The sequence below is a fragment of the Cetorhinus maximus genome, chromosome 24, assembly GCF_964194155.1.
Source record: "Cetorhinus maximus chromosome 24, sCetMax3.hap1.1, whole genome shotgun sequence".
Taxonomy (NCBI): Eukaryota; Metazoa; Chordata; class Chondrichthyes; order Lamniformes; family Cetorhinidae; genus Cetorhinus; species Cetorhinus maximus.
In genome coordinates this window covers 6,598,866-6,621,430 of record NC_135902.1, presented here as the reverse complement: position 1 = coordinate 6,621,430, position 22,565 = coordinate 6,598,866, and the positions used below count along the sequence as shown (strand labels likewise).

The 22,565-nt window shown below is 40.8% G+C and overlaps 1 protein-coding gene across 1 annotated transcript in view; it reads left to right on the top strand.

The window, feature by feature from the left end:
- Nucleotides 1-22,565, top strand: part of LOC144699624 (forkhead box protein K2-like) — a 105,621-nt gene that overhangs the window by 56,613 nt on the left and 26,443 nt on the right. The window contains exons 2-5 of the mRNA XM_078570697.1: nucleotides 14,922-15,116; nucleotides 16,922-17,075; nucleotides 19,991-20,137; nucleotides 20,264-20,457. Of these exons, the coding sequence (XP_078426823.1) occupies nucleotides 14,922-15,116; nucleotides 16,922-17,075; nucleotides 19,991-20,137; nucleotides 20,264-20,457 (690 nt within the window). The remainder of the gene's footprint in view (nucleotides 1-14,921; nucleotides 15,117-16,921; nucleotides 17,076-19,990; nucleotides 20,138-20,263; nucleotides 20,458-22,565) is intronic.

Sequence of the window (22,565 nt, the reverse complement as noted above, 5' to 3'; positions counted from 1 at the left end):
CCTCAAAATTATCTTTATTTTAAAAAAGAACAAAGAAGCACTAGAGACGATGCAAAAACAATTTAGAAGAATGAAGAGATTGCAGCTATCGGGGGGAAAATTGAACAGGATGGGACTTTTTTCTGTAGAAATTATAAAACTTTGAGCTGGTCTGATGGAGGTTTTTAAAATCATGAATGGGTTGGATGGGTAAATGTGGAGAGGATTTAGGAGCAGAAGTAGGCTATTTGGCCTGTCAAGCCTGCTCCACCATTCGATAAGATCGTGGCTGTGGTCTGAACTCCACTTTCCTGTCTGCCCCCCATAACCCTTGACTCCCTTACGGGAGAATCCAAAATTAGGAGCCATAAATAAGATACAAAATAATTACTAATAAATCCAATCGGGAGTAAGGATTGAGTGATTAGAATGTGACAGGAAATAGTTGAGGCAAATAACCAGGATGCTTTCAAAAGGAAACCGTGTGAAAAAGTGAATAGAAAGATCTGCTGAAAGGCTGAAGTGAGGCAGGTGGAATGTGCGGCATGTAAGCACCATGCACTGGCTGGGCTGAATGACTTGCCACTGCTACGTATTCTATGTTATTCTCTCAGCACCACCATTGAATTTCCTTGTAACCCTGGGTATTTTCATGTCAACTTCAGGATACTGACGCAAACAATTATCCTGACGCAAACAATAGCAATTCTACTGCAGTCCCCGTTGAATTCAGGGATCGAACCTCAGACTAATTTGAGCATAAAATATACTTTAATTGGGTCTTCCCAGCAGCCGGATTTAGAGAATTTTACTGAGGCTGTTGCAGCTGTGCATGATCCAAAAATCAGGAACTGGGACCGCTGAGGGATCCACCTCCACTGAATATCCAGTAATAAGAGCAGTCATATTGCTTGGGATAGCTCACTTTTTAGACTTTTGGTTCTATTTGCATGTGCAAGGTCTCTGCTTTACCTTAACCTCAGACAAACACTCACTACTCCAGTACACCCCAGGCTTAAACTTGTGGTTCCAAAAGCATAGACAACTTAACCATATTTGAAATGAACTTTTATGACCTACGAAGATGGATGCTTGGAAACTCTTACTGTAGTGTAAATTTTCCATTTCCAATATTGGCTGTGTTTTGACTTTTGAGTGATTTCCTATTTGTACTGCTTTTTTAAAACAAAAACAGTCTGCTCATGATTGCGAATAAGAATACAAGAATTGGTTTCTTTAAGAAATTCACATTATTCTAGGTAGAAAATCTCAAAATAGCATAGAAGTATAGTCCTGGATACAGTTGTAAATTGATCGAATCTGTGCATTGCCTAAGAATCTGGGTCAAGCGCCATAAGTGAAGGAAGCTGACTATCAGTGTGAACACCTCTTTAATTAATTACATTGGATAATTTTATTAAGAACAAGGCAAGTAGGAGTTTTGGAGAAAAATTACTTTCACGATCACAGAATTGTTATTTTGAAATTACATTTGGAACTGAAAGATAATATTAGAAAACTAATGCTAACCATACCTGTATTCAGGAGACTGGTTGCAGTTCTTTAAACCTTAAGTTTCCGTGGTTTCATATTAGAATTAGCAGGGAGATAAACTGTGGATGTAAACAAAGTATGTTCCTGTATGAAATTCTTACCACTGCCTTTTATGAGAGCTCAATTTTAAGAACAATATGATAGATAACTAGTAGAAATCAATAGGAAAGTCTAAGACAGTGAATCCCTTTAATTACTGATGAGTATATGACAAGCTGCATAGATTTTCAGTTCTTAAATACAGATCATATGCACAGACGGGAAATTAGGCCAAAACTCTAAAGGCTCAGATGGCCTTGTTTGTCTTTAAAATGTCAATTACTAGCCAGGGTTTTATTCTGGCAGCAGTCCTGACAGTGTAAAACTCAGTAATTCTCTCGACAATTTATTAACACTCACTATTGCAAAAGAAATTTCCATCACTACCTTTTATAAGAATCCTAACTGTAATACTCTGGCTTGATTGAGGGTATATGCATTTTTAAGTTTATGGCTGAACCAGTTAGTATTGAGTATTTATAGTGTTAAGAATAAAAATCCCAATGTCCCACTGATGTTTATAGTGCCATAACCGATGCAGTTGGTACAGTTGAGTTATTTAAAAACCCCAGAGGGAATCTTTAAACAACTGTCATAACCAATAATTTTAAGTGTTACGTTTGAGATGCGACTCTAAACTCAGGGATCAGACCACTAGTTCTCGAGGTTTTACATTAAACTAAATGAAACATTTTATTAAGTTACATAGGTTAAAATATATGTACACATGGCTACAAATTACTACTATCATAACTTTTAACAAATTTCCAAACTAATCTCCATTAAGGCAACAGCAACCTATAGATTTAACCAAACACCAGGCAAAGCATTTTCACCGTACCAGTTCAAAATGAGGTTATTTTCACTGTGGAGCAAGTTGGACCAGTTGGAAGCTTGCAGCTGCCCTTTGCCTCTGCCTGCACACCCGAAAACAACTGAAGTTATACCTACCAGCCCCATTGAATGTTACTTCTCATTGTAGCAACAACCTCTTTGAACTTCACCTTTTAACAATGAAACCCATTTCATAATACCAATTTTATTAGTAATATAAACATATTGCTTGGTAGCTGCTAGAAAGACGTCAATTTTCACCCCACTTCTTGAATGCTGTATTCAAAAAATGAAAATGCACACTATCTCTCTGTTTGCATCTCAAACTAGTACATCAAAGCACCCAGACTAGCTGGTTTTAATCCAATTAAGACATACCCGCAGATTAAACCTCTATTTTAAAAGAAAAATATTTTCCAAAATATTATATACACTAATAGCTTCATGACAATAGTGATTCCTATAGACTGGTGATATCATTGAGGCTTAGCCATGCCAAATATAATCATTGGAGGAAGTACAGCAAAGGTTCGCTAGATTGGTCCCTGGGATGAGAGGGTTTTCCTATGATGAGAGGCTGACTAAATTGTGTCTATATTCTCTGGAGTTTAGAAGAATCATTGAAACATTCAAGATTCTGAAGGGGCTTAACAGGGTAGATGCTGAGAGATTGTTTTCCCTGGCTGGGGAATTTAGAACACAGGCATAGCCTGAGGATAAGGAGCTGATCATTTGGGATTGAGATGAGAAATTTCTTCATTCAAAAAAGTTATGAATCTTTGGAATTCTCTATCCCAGAGGTTTATGGATGCTTCATCATTAAATATATTTAAGGCTGAGGTAGACTTTTGGGAAATGCATCTCAAGCACCTAATATCGTTTACAGTTATAGATGAGAGCAAAAATCACAAAATTAGTTCTTGTTGCCATTCTGCATTGCAAATTGAGAGCATTTGCAATAATTAAAGTCACCTTTTATAATGGACTTTGTTCATGCTAAAATTTTGTGGCGCTCTCGCCAGCATCACTTTTCAGAAATGTCTCATTAAATGAGCTATTGTCATTGAATCAGCGAGCATGTAGCAGCCATTTTGGCAATAAACAATGTAGCACTTGCTGTGTAATGCAGTGCTGTGTCAACCTAGGTTACATACAAATTCAGTAAGTCTAAACACTACATGAAAGAGGCCTTGATGTTGAGGGAAGGATGTTGGCCATGCATGATGAGAACTCTATGCTCTTTGGTAATGCAAGCTGTACATTGTCCATCTGAACCACTGGGACAGTCAAGTATCTCATTCAAATGATAGTACCTCTGAAAATGTTGGGGTCTGGATTATATGCTGAAGTACTGTTGTGGGACCTATAAATTTCTGACACTGAAAAGAATGCTACCAACTGTTCTAAACTGGAATTGAGGAGCTGCATACTCCAACTATGTGGCATTTCTTGCCCCTTTCTCCCAGCACTCTTGGCTCTGATTCTGGGTTGAGAGTTCTAGCCTCATTCCAGACCTTGTATGGAACTTAGAATTGCCACATTAGTGCAGAAGAGAGTGAGTGCTGTATTGTGTGAAGTAATATTTTTTGAAAAGATGTAAAACCTGGACCTTGTCTGCCTTATCAGGGCACTACTCCCAAGATGAACAAGATCTCCCACACTCCTAGCCATTATGACTAATAGTTTATCTCATCTTGCTGAGTCTAGATTGGCTACTATGTTTACACTCATAATAAATGACTACACTTGAAAATTAATCTGTTGGTTGTGAAGTTTTTTGCCATGTCTGGTAAAGTTTTGTATAAATTACTTTTTCTTCCCTTGAGTATATGTGGTTGCAAAAACATTGCTTAAATTGTAGAAAAGAAATAGTGCATTTTTCTTTGAATCAGGACTCATCAAGATAAAACATACGGATTTTTTTTTTGAAGTAACTTTTTAGTACAGTCTAGAACCTTAGAGTATTGTTCAAATTGAGCCCTGCAAGAATCTTTTGATGTTTGGAAGCCTGATGACAACCATTGTGTTTTCTGTCATTCCACTCTCCTCTCCTAAATGTAGAATACACTGGCAATATTCAGCAGGTTGAACCAAGTTTCATTTTACCTCTTTGTCCTTCCTATTGATGTAACCATTGCATTATTAATGGTAATGGGTGCTTTTCTTTTGTCAAAACTGGCTTAAAGTGGGCCTGGTCCACCTAATATGCCTGAATAACATCATAGGTCATTTGGCATCAGTAAAGTTAAATCAAGCAATATAGTTAGTCTTTCCCTTCAGAGAATGGATTTGCAGTCAGTCTGAGAGTCCTGGGTCTGTGGGTCTGACAGCATCTTTGTTTTTTCTTATTCATTTATGGGATGTGGGCGTCGCTGGCTAGGCCAGCTTTATTGGCCATCCCTAATTTGGCCTTGAGAAGGTGGTGGTTAGTTGCCTTCATGAGCCGCTCCAGCCTATGTGGTGTAGGTACAGGTGTAGGGAGTTCCTAGCGACAGTGAAGGAATGGCGATATATTTCCAATCGGGATAATGGGCGGCTTGGAAAGGAACTTCCAGATGGTGGCGTTCCCAGATGGTGGCGTTCCCATGTACCTGCGGCCCTTGTCCTTCTAGATGGTAGTGGTCATGGGTTTGGAAGGTGCTGCCTGAGGAGCCTTGGTGAGATGCAGTGCAACTTGTAAATGGTACACACTGCTGCCACTGTTCATCAGTGGTGGAGGGAGTGAATGTTTGTGGAAGGGGTGCCAGTCAAACAGGCTGCTTGGTCCTGGACAGTGTCAAGCTTCTTGAGTGTTGTGGGAGCTGCACTCATCCAGACAAGTGGAGAGTATTCCATCACACTCATGACTTGTGCCTTGTAGATGGTGGACAGGCTTTGGGGATTCAGGTGTTGAGTTACTCATCACAGGATTCCTAACCTCTGACCTGTTCTAATAGCCACAGTATTGAGGTGGCTAGTCCAGTTCAGTTTCTGGCCAATGGTAACCCCCAGGATGTTGATAGTGGGGGAATCAGCAATGGTAATGCCATTGAATGTCAAGGGGCAATGGTTAAATTCTCTCTTGTTGGAGATGGTCATCGCCTGGCACTTGTGTGGGGTGCATATTACTTACCACTTGTCAGCCCAAGCCTGGATATTGTCCAGGTCTTGCTGCGTTTGGACATAGACTGCTTCAGCGTCTGAGGAGTCGTGAATGGCGCTGAGCATTGTGCAATCATCAGCGAACATCCCCACTTCTGGCCTTATGATGGAGGGAAGGTCAATGATGAAGCAGCTGAAGATGGGCTCCTTGATGGTCACTTAGTCAAGTGCTGCCTTGATGTCAAGGGCAGTCACTGACCTCACTACTGCCATTTCAAATGTGGGTAAGTATTTTCATGCTTGCTGTGCAAAGAAACAGTCAAGATTTAATATTTTTGATAATTTCTAGGAAGTTCAAAATATTAGCAGACAAGTGGAACATTTTCAGTTATGAGTCCTGGGCGAAGTTCTACTTTACAACCCAACAAAGCACATCACCTCACTTTATACACTGTTGGCAATCCATCGATGGAGAGTGCCATGGGTAACAGTTCCACTTCCTAGAATACATTAAGTTCATAACATGGATTGAAATAACAAACACCACGAAATGTGCTTAACAGTTTAATCTTTGAATTCAATGATAAACTATTCGCATATCAGTGTAATTTCTGTCGGTGAGGAACTCCCTGGTATCCATTGAAAATGAGAGTATAGTGTTGAATTTGTTTAATACAGTTTTAATTTTGCTATGCACTTGTCCACATTGGATATTATGCAATATTATGTTTTGTTTTGAATTTTTATGTTCAGTTTAAAAATAAAAATAGTATAGCGTAGCAGTATGTCAATCAGTTAAAATGCACCATTTTAATTTTTCACTGAACCTCAGCACGCACAGATTTAACACCAACATATCTTGAGTCATAGTCAGGAAAGCATTTAACATGAGGCTCTCGATGCCTTTTTTTAAAAAAAATATTTTGATTAAGTTTGATTCAGCTGTTCATTTGTTCTTAGAGGTTTTATATTTCTGCTAGATTAAGAAAAGAAAGATTTGCATTTATATAGCACCATTCACAAGTGCCAGAAGTTCTAAAGTGCTTTACAGTCAATGAAGTACTTTTGAAGTATATTCACTATTGTAGGAAACATGGAAGGCAGCTTGCGCACAGCAAGTTCCTACAAATGTCAATGTGATAATGACCAGATTATCTGTTTTTGTGATGTTGATTGAAGGATAAATATTGACCAGGACACAAGGGATAACTCTCCTGCTCGTTAAAATAGTGTTAAGCTTTTACTCCCAACTGACAGAGCAGATGAGGCCTCGGTTTAACGTCTCATCCCAAGAACAGCACCTCCAACAGTGCAACACTCCCTTGGTACTGCGCATTAAGAATTTACTGCTGCAATCTCTATAGGCTTCAAAGTTATGCTTGCTTTGGGAATGACTAAGCAGGTCTTAACTTACCAGCCAGAATTTGGTGAGTTATGTTATGTTATGTTTTATGTTATGGTTGTTTTAACTGGGAGTTTGGCAAAGAAATAGTTGCTGCTGTAGTTGAGATTTTGGAATATAGGGCAGATATTTTTGCTTTTGGCAGTTGGAGGTTATTTCAGTGGTAGTTATATTCGCAGTCTTATTAAGACAGTGGGAGAAGCTACCTTCCCTGACCAACATCCAAGTTCAGTTAAGTTCAAACTTGTTCATGCTTATGCATTGGACTTTTTATGAAGTGATGCACGGTATGTAAAGTCGCTATAATTTTGGGAAAAAGCACCTGGACAGCATTTTCTGGCCTTGTCATCTTATTGAACATCAACCTTGGCTCAATTTTAGCATTCTCACCTGAGTCAGAAAATTGAGGGTTCTAATCCAGAGATTTGAGCACATAATCTAGGCTGGCACTTCAGTGTAGTACTGAGGAACTGCTGCATTTCCAGAAGTGCTGCCTTTTGGATAAGATGCAAAACTGTGTCTTCATCTAACATGCCTTCTAATTTTCTTTTTGGCGTATGCGGCCCCTTTAAACATTATTGCTTGGTAACTCAAAAGGGGCCAACCTGTATGCAGCCTGCACGGAAACCTTTGGATTGCTGTGTATTCCACACAGCTTAAAGAGAGCATTGGCTCCATCTGCACCTTCAAAAGGATGTCTTGCACAGTTTGAAAAGCTGGGGAGTTAACATTTATCGATCAACCAACACCTAGAACAGTTCATCTGGTTATTTATTTCATTGCTGTTTTGGGGGCTTTACTATGCACAATTGTTCTACTTTATGAAAGTAACTGCACTTCAAAAGTACTTTATTAATTGTAAAGCGCTTTACAATGTTGTAAAGCTATGAAAGATATGTAAATGCTAATTATTTCTGTCTCATTCCTCGTCTCTTTCTCCTTTTCTTCTTGTTCTTTCTCATCCCTTTTCTTACCTTTCTCTGCTTTATTTTTCCACTGCAAGACGTCTGTATGTTATACACTAGCTAGCAGAAGTATAGTAGAAGGTTAAAATAAATTGCTTTCATTCTGTATCAAATGTAGTAGTGCACCATTTTCTTGCCATATTGTGACTTGTACTATCCAGCAGTTGAAGAGTTTTATCAACCGAAGTTAGTCTTGTGTGGGTACTGAGAGGTTTCTCTGACCGCTAGTCATATAATCCATCAAAAGGTCCGCTGGAGTTGACTTCTATTAGCAACCCAAGTTGCTGAATGTGCATGAATGCTCAGAGAGTAAGATGAAAACTATGTTAGAAATGTTTTTATGTGGTCGGGTCATGGCTCTTTGGGAAGCAGCGCACCATTACCAGAAACCACAATAGAATTTGTGACAAAACCATCCTGTTGTTGGAGGAGCTTAAAAGACCCAACTTGATTTCTTCATTGCAACCCCCCCCCCCCCCACCCCCAACCACCACCACCCTTGGGCTTTGAGGACCTTTTATTTTACTTATGCAGTTTATGTTGGAAAAGACCACACAAATTTCATCATGAGAACAGTGCCTAATTATTTTATTCTAATGGACTTTTTCAATGCCCTTCTTCAGCCAGGCACAACATATAGCTGAAGGCAAATGAGCAAATTACTCACCACGCCCTTCCTGTACCACTGAAAATGGGTGCCATTTTTACTCATTTCCTTTTCTGTACCTGGCCTCTGCTTCTTGGCTCCTTACAATAATGCATCCTAGACTTGACGTGGGGTGGAATGGAGATTAAACTGCCATTCTCACTGCCTGATGTAACTTATCAGTCCTCTGACACATTGCACAGCTCAACAATGAAGTTCGCTTGAAAATTAGTAAGCAGTGGAATGTGAATCCTCGGACTGCTCTAAACTTGTACAATGCTGAACAGTGTTTCAGGTCATGATTATGGTTACTGATATAAAAGCAAAATACTGCGGATGCTGGAAATCTGAAACAAAAACAGAAAATGCTGGAAAAACTCAAGCAGTTCTAACAGCATCTGTGGAGAGAAAAAGAGTTAACGTTTCAAGTCCATATGACTCTTCTTTGGATCTAAAGAGAAGTAAAAATGTGATGAAATTTGTACTATTTAAGGGGGTGGAGCAGGTGAAGCTGGATAGAAGGCCAGAGATAGGTGGGGACAAAGGAGAGATTGACAAAGACGTCATGAACAAAAGGACAAAGGGATGTTAATGGTATTGGTAAGGGTTAAAGGAGGTGCTAATAGTGGCATTAAGGTAAGAAAGCAGAATGTGGTAATAGCAGGACAGTGGTAAGCACTCTGAAAAGAACAACATGAACAAGTGACAGATGGCCCTGGTGGGGGAGGGGACGGTGGCGGGGAAAAAGTTCGAAAATAGGATACAAGGTGGGGGTAAAGCAATGAATGAAAATAAATGAACTTAAGTGGATTCATTCATTCATTCGTTGTCTTATCCCCACTTTTTATCCTATTTTCGATCTTTTTTTCCCTGCCACCGTCCGCCCCCACCCCACCCCCACAAGGGCCATCTGTAACTTATTCATGTTGTTCTTTTCAGAGTGCTTACCATTGTTCTGCTATTACCACATTCTGCTTTCTTACCTTAATGCCACTATCAGCACCTCCTTTAGCCCTTACCAGTACCATGAACACTCCTTTGTTTTTTTGTTCATGACGTCTTTGTCAGTTTTGCCTTTGCCCCCACCTATCATTGGCCTTCATTCCAGCTTCACCTGCTCCACCCCACTTAAACAGTATAAATTTCATCACATTTTTACTTCTCTTTAGTTCCAAAGGAGAGTCATATGGACTTGAAACGTTAACTCTGTCTTTCTCTCCACAGATGCTGTTAGACCTGCTGAGTTTTTCCAGCATTTTCTGTTTTTGTTATGGTTACTGGTGCTTGTGCATTCACAGATTGCAGAAAAACAATTCTAATGGCTGTATGGCAGTGAAATCTTCAGTTTACTTGCTACTTATCACCCTGAAATGTATTGCAAGCAACATTAGCTCCACACAGGTGCCAGACCATGACTATCTCCAACAAGAGAGATTCTAACCATTTCCCCTAAACACTCAACATCATTACCATTGCTGCATCCCAGACCAACCTTATAAATATTGTGGCTACAAGAGCAGGTCAGAGGCTGGGAATTCTGGAGTGGGTAACTCTCACCTCCTGACTCCCCAAAGCCTGTCCACCACCTACAAGGCACAAGTCAGGACGGTGATGGGATATTCTCCACTTGCCTGGATGAATGCAGCTCCAACAACACTGAATAAGATTGACATCATCCTGCTTGATTGGCACCCCATTCATACCTTAAACATTTACTCACTCCACCACTGGCGCACAGTGACAGCAGTTTGTACCATATGCACTTCAACTTGTGAAGCTTCCTTCAACAGTATATTTCTTATCCTATGACCTCTACCACTTAAAGGCCAAGGGCATGGGAAACCACCACCTGCAAGTCCCCCTCCAAGGCAGTACACTATGTCATTTCTTCACTGTCACAGGGGCCAAAGCCTGGAATTCCGCAACACCACTGTAGGTGTACCCACACCACATGGACTGCATTTGGGAATGGGCAACAAATGCTGGCCTTGCCAGAAATGCGCTCATCCCATGAAAGAATAAAATAAATAGTTTTTGCTGCACAATCTAAACTTGGGTGCATAAACTTAGCAATCCTTGAATGACAGTGGTGGTTAAATTAATAAATTGCAATGTCCAAATATGCACATCCACCTCCCATATATGCACTCTTTCTTCCAGGAGCAACTGCAGGCTCTCTGCCTGGCATCTTGGCTGCCCTGGAGTACTTCCTGCCTAACTGGAAGCCAAGCCTGTCAATCAGGCTGATTTCTGGGTGGGAGGTCCTTGCAAAACAAAAATTATGCATTCCATAGAGTTTAAACTCTACAGCATGCGGGCAGGTTTCCCAGTTCCTCTTCTACCAATGCAACGCACCCTGTTAAGTTGAAGGCCATTGTCTTCGGCCCCTTCCACACTAACTCTATCTCTTTCTCTTTCTCTGTCATCTCTCTGAGCCCAAAACAGATTGCATCCTTGGTTTCAAATCTGTGCCCCGGATGAGCTTCCAACTACATGTCTGCTCCATCACCTCTAACATCGCCTGACTCCAAATCTGCCTCAGCTCACCTGCAGCTAGAACCCTCATTCATGCTTTTGTTAACTCCAGTCTTGACGATTCGAATGCTCAAGTGGGCAGGCCTCCATCTTTCACCCTACATAAACTTGAGCTCATCCAAAACTCCGCTGGTCATATCCTAACTTGCATCAAGTCTTGTTCACCCCTCACCCCTGTGCTTGTTCACCTACATGGACTTCTTGTCCACCAACTGGCTGATTTTAAAAGTTTTCATGTTTGCCTTAAATCCCTCCATGGCTTCCCCTCTCTCTATCCTTATAACTTCCTGTACCTCTACAACCTTACCAGATCTCTGCATTGCTGCAATTTGGGCCTTACGTACCTTATATTCATCGCTCCACCATTGGTGAGTCCAGAATTCCTTTCCTAAACCTCTCTGCGTCTCTTTATGACTGTCCTTAAAATATACTTCTTTGACCAAGCTTTTGGTTGTCTTTCCTTGCATTGCCTGGTGTTAAATTTTGTTTGTTAATGCTCCTGTGAAGCACCATGGGATGCTTTACAATGTTAAAGGTGCTAAATAAATGCAAATTGTTTGTTCCTTCTAGCTGAAAGGCGGTAGGTGGGTGCAGAACTTGAAAGAAGGTTTGGGACAAAAATACAAAACTGTCCAACTAAATGGGCACAATCCCATCTTTTTTTTTAAAGTTTTTTAAAAAACCTGAAACTAAATTTTAATTTGGCAATACTGTGCCCAAATGCAAGTGAACTGTGATTTAGTTCGCCTTCTCTTGTTTGTCATGAATTCAGAATCTGAATTTGTGGTCAAGTGGTTTCATTCAAAAGAAGCTTTTCAAGTTTTGCTCCTCATGAACAACACTTTTTTAAAATGTTTCTAAAATATCAAAACAATATAGTAAATGTCAATTCAAAAATTTCATTAAGCTCTTGGAACAATTTTTAAAAGTTCAGTTCTTCTAAAATGTTTGTATAGGAGGTGTAGTTGTTTTCAGAATGTGACTGCGATAAAGACAGCAGCAGTTTTAATAACGTCAGGATTTTAATTGCAAACATTGCTGTACTAGTGTGGCTGCATTCTGTGATTTTGATCCACAGATAATACTATATCACTAGTTGCTCTTGGTATCTGCCTGAATTGAAATGCTTAAACACAACTTCGGAGTTAACTCCTTACTTCAGGCAGAATGCCAAACAACCACAGAAAACAGTACCAACTGATCAACATAGGGGGTTGGGCCAGCCAATAACATGGGCGTGATTGTGTTGCAGTCCGTACGTTGTGCATAGCCCTGCTGGGGAATGCTCAGTGAGACTGTTTATTCACAGTATCATCTATAAATAGCCCTTTGCTCTCTTGAAATTAAGAGTTGCAGTCGATGTTTATGGTGACTACAATATGGAATGTGTTGTCCATTTGTTTACCAACATAGTTGATTCTTAAATGTGGTTCATTTTAACATTTCCCTTATTATGAAATGCAGCAGTATATATGAATAAAATTGTTATGCAGCTGTTGAATTTCTACTTGTTTACCTTCTGGAGGAAGTGAATTAGTGTTTACTTTATAAAATAATCTTGCAGGTCAATTTAAAATTGAATCCTTACTGGTTTATTGAACCTTGTACATGTAGTGTTGCCTACATAAGCTGCCTAACTTTTGTAGCACTAACTGATGTATTAACTATCCAAGAGATTGAGGTTAGGATTTGCGGATCAGGCTGCTTACAATTGCGGGTTAAGGTCCAGAAAGGCAGTTTCTCCAAACATTCTCATAAGTAGTTTTAAAGTCTACTTTGTGAAACTATCAACTTGAGTGTGTAGTTTTGTGTATAGCATTAATGGTTGAGAACACTGGAAAGAACATTATCAACAACTACTCAATCCTGAATCCACAGTGGCGGCTGATTCTCACTAGGTTATCCCCCAGTACCCTGTGGTAGAATCCATGAGTGCATTACCATTATGGGAGAGCGGCAACAAGCAATCAAACAGATGAAAAACAAAGACTCCGACCCCGATGGTATTCCAGCTGAGGCCTTCAAAGCTAGTGGACTTTTGCTTGCATCAAAGCTCCATGCACTCATCCTACAGGGGAGGAAAAAGAACATTCTCCCTCTTTCTCCCTCCCCCCAATTTCAGAAATGTGACAGTTGCAACTATCTTCAAGAAAGGAAATGAATCAGGTTGTGGAAACTATCGCTGTATTTCCCTCTTGTTCATAGCAGGGGAAATCCTGACATTTCTGAATTGCCTACTTCCTGTAGCTGAGGGAATCCTCCCAGAGACACAGTGTGGCTTTAGACCTTCCAGAGGAACCTCTGACATGGCCTTTGTTGTCAGACAAATCCAAGAAAAATGTGGAGGATAACGCCAGGGACTCTTTGTTGCATTCATCGACCTGACCAAAGCATGTGACTCAGTAAATCGCGAGGTTCTGTGGATTGTGCTTCAAAGATTTGGATGACCAAGAAACTACTTCATAACCCTGCAGTTTCTTCATGATGATATGACTGGAACTGTCTTGACTGGGAGATCTAAAACAGACGCCTTCAAAATCCGACTGGTATCGAGCAAGGCTGTGTGATAGCCCCCATACTACTTACAAGCTACTTGACAGAGACTATTTGCCTCATAAAGATCAACTGCCCTGTAGTGTCAGTATTAAATACTGCATAGATGGAAAACTCTTCAACCTCAGTTGCCCATAACTAAACTGACCACTATAGACGTAAATGATCTGCAGTTTGCAGATGACTACAGTGTCATTGCCCAATCAACACCAGATTTACAAACCACTCTCCAATTCTGCATACAAGAAACTCGGCCTACCTTTGAATGTTTCCAAAACAAAACTTGTATATCTACCCACACCTGGTCAGCCATATATTCCACCTCCCATATATGTTGAAGGAGAGAGTCTGGACTATGTTGAGCACTTCCCATACCTTGGCAGCCGCCTCTCGCAAAAGGCCACCATTGATGAGGAGATCCAACAACGGATCAGCTGCGCCAGCTCTGCCTTCTACAAACTACAGCAGTGAGTGTTTGACAAAAAGACCTCTGCAAGTCAACAAAAATCCTAGTGTATAGAGCAGTTGTAGTCACCTCACTCCTGTACTAAAGTGAGACCTGGACTGTGTATCGGGGACTCAGGAACACTAGAGAAATTCCATCTGCAATGCCTCCGCTGCATCTTCCCAGATCCACTGGGAGGAGCGCAAACAAACGCTAATGTCTTTCTTGAAGCCAGCTCCACAAGCATTCAGGCAAAAATCCTGCAAAATCAAATGGACTGGACACGGTGTCTGGATGGTCACCACGGTGGTGTCCCCACCAGGTCCTGTTTTCTCAACTCTCAAATGGGCAACATTCCAAGGGAAGACAAAGAAAATGCTCCAAAGACACTTTGAAGCTCTTCTTGAAGAGCGGCAGCATTGACAGTAATGAAAGGGAGGAGGAACTTGTCAACGATCATTCAAAATGGTGATAACTTGTCCAGTAAGCTGCATCACGCTTTGAGTCACAACGTCTTAATGATGAGACAGATTGGTGGCAGAGAAGGAAAGGAAAGAAAGCAAATCTTACACTCCAGATCCCATTCCCTTGTGGGACTTTCTGCCCCATGTGCCCGTAGATCTGTGGGTCAAGAATTGGCCTGTTCAGTTACATGAAGACCCATGGCAGAAACTTGCAACCCTGAGCAGATGTCACCCTTGAATTGATAGTATTAATGTAATATTTAAAACAATATTTCACAAATATTTTAGACTATTATTGCTCATTAGGCACCTCCAGAAATTACAGTTTATTGTATCTGTGCAAGATCTAAAAATAAAATCAATAAATGGATAAGGAAACCATAAAGCCAAAAAATAACAGAAAATTGCGTTTTGTCTTTTCCAGATGTACCTTCAGGTTCCCGAGCACAAACATTAAGATCTCATTTACTGCACTGTGCAGTGAAAAGAAGGAAAAACAGGAGGCTCCAGAATCTCCAGTGAGGCCAGTCCAACCACAAATCTCCCCTCTGAAGATAAACATTCCAGACAACATAGCTGATCTGATCAGTCCCCTCCCTTCTCCTACTGGAACAATCAGGTAAGCTGCTGGATAACCCTATTTCTGCACTCCAAATTCTGCCATTATACTAATTCATTACAGTGCAAATTGAAGACAGAGTTAGAAGAGACTACTGAAATCTTCATTGAAAAGGTTGGCATTCAGATTTTGAAGATGAAGAGTGAAATATGACAGAGGAAGATTTGCAAGAGCGTGTTCTAGAGAGTAGTTTGAGATGTAGGTGATCTGCAACATGACACCCAGCACATTTACTATATTATATAAGTTAAAGATCTGGGAATGGTAAGATGCAGCTTTGCTAACCTTGGCCTTTTCATGACCCACCTTCTCGGGAATTGGATTCCTCCCACCTCCCTCACAGCCTCTGAACATCTCTGACAGTCTGAGATTAAGCCAGTCTGATTGCAACCTTGGTGTTATATTTGACCTTGATGAGTTTCTGACCACATGTTCACTCCATCACTAAGACTGCCTATTTGCACTTCTGAAGTGTCACCCAACTTCACCCCTGTCTCAGCTCATCTGCTGCTGAAACCCTCATTCATGCCTTTATTGCCTCTAGGCCTGGCTATTCCAGCGCACTCCTCACTTGTGTCTCACATTCTTCCCTCTGTAGGTCATCCATAACTCTACTGCCTGTGTCTTAACTTCCACCAAGTCCTGTTCACTTATCACCCCTCTGCTTGCTGACCTACATTGGGTCTTGGCCAACCAGCGTCTTGATCCCATCCTTGTTTTCAAATCCTTCCATTGCTTTGCCGCTCCCTACCTCTGTAATCTCCTCCAGTTCCACAACCCTCTGATGTTTTCACCCATCTGATTCTATCCTCTTGAACATTCCTGATTTTAACTGCTCCACCATTGGTGGCTGCCCCTTATTGGACTAGGCCCACAAACTCTAGAATCCCCTCCATACACCTCTCGATTTGTTTCTTTAAGACAGTCCTTATCTCTTTGAGCAATCTTGTGTTGATCTGACCTAATATCTCCTGACGTGGCTCAGTGTCATATTTTGTTTTATAATGCTCCTGTGAAGCACCTTATTATGTTAACGGTGCTATACAAATAAGTTGTTGTTGACTTTCACCGCATATCAACAAGCCCACGGCTTTCCTCTGCTCCACTCTTGGTGCTCCCATCATGGCACAAGCCACTGGCTTTCACTGAGTATCAGCCCCAATAGTCTCATCTCCCAGTGTCTCTTCCCAAGGTCTCACTGGTCATCAACAGTTAATCCATGTAACACCACCCTCAAATTGTTACTTTCTCACAAATGAGGTTTATCCACCCATGACCATATTGGGGGAAAACATGAGTTAATGGCCTGAAGCTGACAAGAACCTAGCTTACAGATGATGACCCCTTCCCCTTTCATTGAAACCTTGTTACCAGGCTATAGGTTGTACATTGTGCCGTGCCCATACCACAGCGGCAACATGACTCTCACTGCCAAGTTCTACCTTTTTCTTTTCAGTCACCTCATCCTTTTCCACACCTCCTACCTTTCAAATAAATTCCTTGCCTGCTGCCCTCCCAAGTCAAATTCTTGCTACCAAGCTTTTGGTCACCTCTCCTAACCCCCCCCCTTAAAGGCCTCCTTTACTCCCCAGTGAAGTGCCCTATGTTAAAAGTGTTGTATATATTCCTTGTCCTCATTATCATATTATAGTGTTCTCCTCTCATCATATTTTACCTATGCTCTTTTCAAAGTTAGTGCCACTATAATTAATCATTTAACTTTTAAAGTTCAGTTTGTAACTGATTTTATGTTGCATTTTTGCTGCAACATTTGATGCACTGAGACTACTTGGTTTGATTCATAGTGCTGCAAACTCCTGCCCCTCTAGTCCAAGGGGTGCAGGTTCTTCTGGCTACCGGATAAGTCGTGGACTTCATTCTGACCTGCAAATAATGTCTGACCACGGACAGAACAATTCTGAGAATGATAAGGAAACATCAGATGGAGACAGCCCAAAGGTCAGTACCCAAAATGAAATAATTGCTTTTAAAGCCTGTTTGAGCAACAAAATTGAATGAGGAGGAAAGTAAATAATCAGAGTTGTCTAAAATTATATATCATTTTCTTAATTGGCAGACGAGCCTTTCACACCCTGTGGATATAAATGTGATTTTTTGATTAAATGGTAGAGAGCACCTTTCTGTCAATGTATCTGTCAATTTGTCTATCTCAGTCTTAAACGTATTCAACGATGGAGTATCCCCAACCTTCTTGGCAGAGAATTCCAAACGTCACAACCCTTGGAGTGAAGTAATTTCTCCTCATCTCAGTCCTAAATGATTGGCCCCTTATCCCAAGACTGTGTCCCCATGTTTTAGACTCTCTGACCAGCGGAAATACTCTCAGCATCTCCTTCGGAATCTTGTATGTTTCAATGAGATCACCCACCTCTCGTTCTTTGAAACTCCAGAAAACATAGGCCCAATTTAGTAAGCCTCTCATCATAGGACACGGCCCTCATCCCAGCGACCAATTTAGCGAACCTTCGCTGTACCATCTCCAAAGCAAGTATTCCTTTTCTTAATGGTTTTGCCGTAGAAGATTTGAAGTTCTGCTTCTCTTCTCCAACCTCTCTTGCACTCTCACTCATTCACTCGCGCTCTCTCTCTCCCTCTCTCTCTCTCTCTCTCTCTCTTCTCTCCCTCTCCCACTCTCGCACACGGTGGAATCGTTGACCGTGATCTCGGCCGCCAGCTTGAGAACCCATGTTGCTTCTTTGTGGGAATGCCTACCACATCCTGTTTTGCTCAGGCACTTGACAAGGCCAGCAAGGATCAAGGACCCCGGGGGTGGAAGTCCCACCTGCCAAGAGCTGCCAGCCAATCAGTAGTGCCTTTGGACAGGCTGAGGCTGCTGCTGGTACAACACCTAGCCAAGGCTAGGATTGTCACTGGACCAAGGCCACAGGCGAGTGATGGTGGGGTGGGGGTGCTGTTCGCAGGGAGGGGTGTGGGCAACAAGGGCAGGGGTGTGACTCTCAGTAGTCGCTCCCCCCCCACCCACCCTTCCCGATGTGGGCTCCTTGATCATGCACAGAGTGCCTTTGAATTAGAGCTGCCCCTCATCCCCTGGAGCCCTGAAGCAACTCCCTAGGGGGTTTGCTTGTTATGCTCCTCGCCTAGAGTCCTTCCAGCGGCAGAGGATTGAGGCCCTTTAATGGGCATCAATTGGACACAAGGGCCACAATTGGCCGTGGGGCTGAAAGGCCGCCTACAGGCCTTCCCACCACGAACTTAATCAGGGCAGAGATGGGGAAGTGGCGGAGTCTCCACTTGCCATCCTCCAGCCTGATTAAACGCCCATCGCCGTCTCTCGCGCGCTCTGTCTCTTGTGCACCATCACCTATATATATTAAACATCTGTACCCCATTTATATTTTTTAATATCCTCCATGATTTCTTGATTTGAGGGTAGATAAATGAGCTATTTGGATATGTGTGGTGTTATTCTACACCAGATACTTAAGGTATAACAGTGTCATGGATCTGCTTGCCCTCCACATTGCTGCTCGTCCCAAGAATGAAATAAATTCCATTTATATGGTCCCTTTCACACCCTCATGATACCTCAAAACCCTTCATGGCCGGTCAAGTATGTCTCAAGCTTAATCTCTGTTGTGACGTAGGGAAATGTGGTAACAAATTTTACACAGCAAGATTCCACAAACAGCAGAGAAACAAGTGACCAGAATATCTGTTTTCATTATTTTTGGTTGAGATGAGTAATGGCCAGGAGAACTCTGCGGCCCTTCTTTGAGTGTTAACTTATTATCTTTTATGTCTACCTGAGAGAGAAGACAGAGATTAACTTCTTGCTATTCCATGACAACTGCAGTAACAAAAGTATATAAAGACTGCATTTTATTGGTTGAAAATCTCATATTTTGACTAAATTTGTGTTTATAAATATTGGTTATACAGCAGTTACTGTTTTAACAGCATCAAATTTGTTTTAACCTGTACTAACCAAAGTTGGTGGTTGTACTATTTCATGCGAATTTACATCAAGTTGCCTTCAGAATTAAACTATGCAAAGTTCTAAGTATGTAGTAAGGAGTTTACACTAGATGTTTCTTTAATTTTCCATTTTAAAGAAGATTCAAAATGATGGGAAACATCTTGCCACAATTTTAAAACTCTTAATACATTTTTCTGAAAAGGCAGCTTGTTAAAGAGCCAGATATATTTTCAATTTCCTTTTGGTGAATGTATGTTTACATTGAGCATTGCTAGTTAGATAAAGCATAGACTGGGTGTAATATACAGTTCTGTCTGCTCTACCCAAATAATATGCCATAACCAACCTTAGAGCAGCCCCGTTGCATTAATTTTTAATACCCATCTAAGTGAGACTGACACAAGTTGCAATTTGTTTTCCATTATATAATGTACATCTGCTTTGGCTTTTCGCTGAGTGCCCAAACACATTTTATTTATAACTCTTCTAGCTAGGGAAAAGAGGGGTAACATCAGTCTTGAATCCACCAAAATAATAAAATCATAATTTCAAAAAACATTTGACTAAAGCAAATCCTAAACTTCTGTTTCTAAAGCTGCACTGAAAACTATAAAAGAGCTGCAGCAGTAGTACATTAGAAGCATTTGTTTTTTAAATTAATTAAAATCATTAGGGACATTTTTTCATAAATGATTATGAATATGGAGCTCAGAAGCAACATAGTATAACTGATCAGTCAGAAGAAACTTTTTTTGGTGGAAGGGTTTTGAATGCGTAGAAAAGTGAAAACTTACTATATTGAGCAACATGCAATACCAATTTTGTTTTTAGGAAAAATTAAGACTTTTAAGTACTGAATAAATAAGCTCATAAATTTTCTATTTTCTAGCATTAACAGAATGTTCTTTGATGACAGGATGATGCCAAGCCACCTTATTCCTATGCACAGTTAATAGTTCAAGCCATCACAACAGCACCAGATAAACAGCTTACATTAAGTGGAATCTATACACACATCACAAAGAATTATCCATATTACAGGACAGCAGACAAAGGCTGGCAGGTAAACAAATATTTTTTGTTAATATCTGCAAAACTTGTGATGCAAGACTTCCTGTGTGGTTTCAAAATCATTTATGCATCTCAGTAGAACACACAATATATCCTGTTTCTCTCTTCTTTCCTGCAGAATTCTATCCGACATAATCTTTCCCTGAATCGCTACTTCATTAAGGTCCCACGTTCCCAGGAGGAGCCTGGGAAAGGCTCATTCTGGAGGATAGACCCTGCTTCTGAAAGCAAACTAACAGAGCAGGCCTTTAGGAAAAGAAGGCCCAGGGGCGTGCCCTGCTTCAGAACTCCAATGGGACCTCTTTCTTCCAGGTAGACAAACTGCATGTAATCTTTGACCCACTTAAACGAGTATTATTTCTTGAATTTAACACATTCCATTAGTGACATAATAATTCATAACAGCATTCAGGTTTTAAAAAATCTATTCATAATTTCAGTATTCTACCTAATAAGCGTATGTTATATTGGGATTTTATTTTTTGATCAGCATAGTTACACACTGATGCTCAGAAAACCCAGATTTTTGGGGGCTGCTATTGATCGTTTTGCAAGTGATTCTTCATTACAATTGGACAAGCACAGACTGGGAAATAAATTTTTAAATTTGGCTTCATGTGGGATTCTCTAACACAACCCTAAAAATTGAACCCATTTTGAGAGTTTGGTTAAGGGAAAATGCTTTTTAGTTTATATTCAGGCAAGATATGTAATTGGAAGATTGGTATTAAAAAGGTTGTACTTAAAATTTCTATTCCGTAACAGTGATGTTGTAAAAGTTACATATCTACAAATTCTAAACATAGGAGCGATGCAATGAGAGCACTCAGTTGGTGTTGTACAGCTGCTGTCTTTCTAAATATATAGCACTGTATTAAATTGCATTATGGATTGCATGAAGGGAAGAAACATCCACTTAACTGCGGTCTAGAAAGTTCTCTAGAGTGCCATCTGCTGGAATGCTAAAGAAACTGAAGAAAGAATGTCCGTTCAGCAAGTAATCATTGAGAAAACTTGGGTGGGGGGGTGAGGGGTGGTGGGGGGGATGCTGTGGTAGGGGGGAAGTGCACACTTAAAACTGTAGTGCCGGTTAATGATTTTGTGCTTATATGATAGCCAGAAGTGACCTTGCCTGTGACAGTCGTAGTCATAGCTATAACATGATTCATGGTATAAGTATTTGAGGTTTGTTGCTCATGCATTTATGAGAAACATATGTGACATATGCTTAATAGAACTGACTTCTATCCTTCAACCTGAATAAGCTGAGAAAAAGTGAGGTGGAAAATCAGAAAAATGTAAAGATAGCATACTGACAATCCAGCAAAAACAGAGGGATGTGTAAAATGTAGTAATACTTGTCTAGATATTAATCATGGCTAGCAACTCCATTGAAATAGCAGAATGTGGAATGTCATACTAATGGGTTAAGCGTTTGTCTGCTGACATCACTGGCAGTAAAACTGTAGACACAGACAAGGGAGCTGTGAACAATTAAGGAATGTTAAAATGGTAGCTGTAGAATATATAAAGTGTGCAAAACAACTTAGATTTTGATTATTTACTTTTGGCATCGACTTAAACCAATTGTGGGGCAATTGCTCTCCAACCTGGGTCTTGATCTTTGTTTTCACCAGGCTTATCCCTTTTTAGACCTGGGAGTTAGCATATTATGACTGAAAGAGTTTTGTGTGCTGTTGCTTCTGAATTAAATGTTTGGATTTTGACCCATGGACAGATAAATCAATACTAAGTACTACTTAACTAACCCCACTGTTCTCACTGTTGACCAAGCCTTAGAAAAATGTCAAAATCTTTCATGCACCCACTGGAGGCACCAAGTTGTTTTCTGGGGATTCTGAGACATTCTGCCCCAAAAAATGTAACTTGATGCTTGGTACAACTTCACAAAAAAATGTTGTTCTTTAAGGACACGTGACTGGAAGAGAAAAGAACCTTTGCTGCAGAAGTAACCAGGGTTGCGAACGTACTGGATGATGGCAAAGGGAACTGGACTAGAGGTAGTGGCTGCCCTGAATGTCCAGCTCTTGGCACGAAAAACTTCCTGTGGCCTGACTCCATTGGATGTGTCAAACAGTCTCATATTTTTCACCACGTTAGGGCAAAGTTGCTGGTCAGCACAAAGCCATAGAATCCCCCTTAAGAATCTCTCCCTCACAAGGAGAGTCTCCTCTGACATTCCATCTTTCTATGGAATTTCCTGCATTACTGTACAGCCCTACATTCTGTTTAGACATGTGGGAGAAGCCTTAGATTTGGGGATGCTCCCCTGCACCCTGAGGAATCTGAAGTGGAGAGTGCAACACAGAACAATGGCTTCCAATGTCCTGCTGAGCCACTTCACAGATATCTAATGGTGTGATTATTCTGTTAGCTGGATAAAAATGTATTTCATTTTT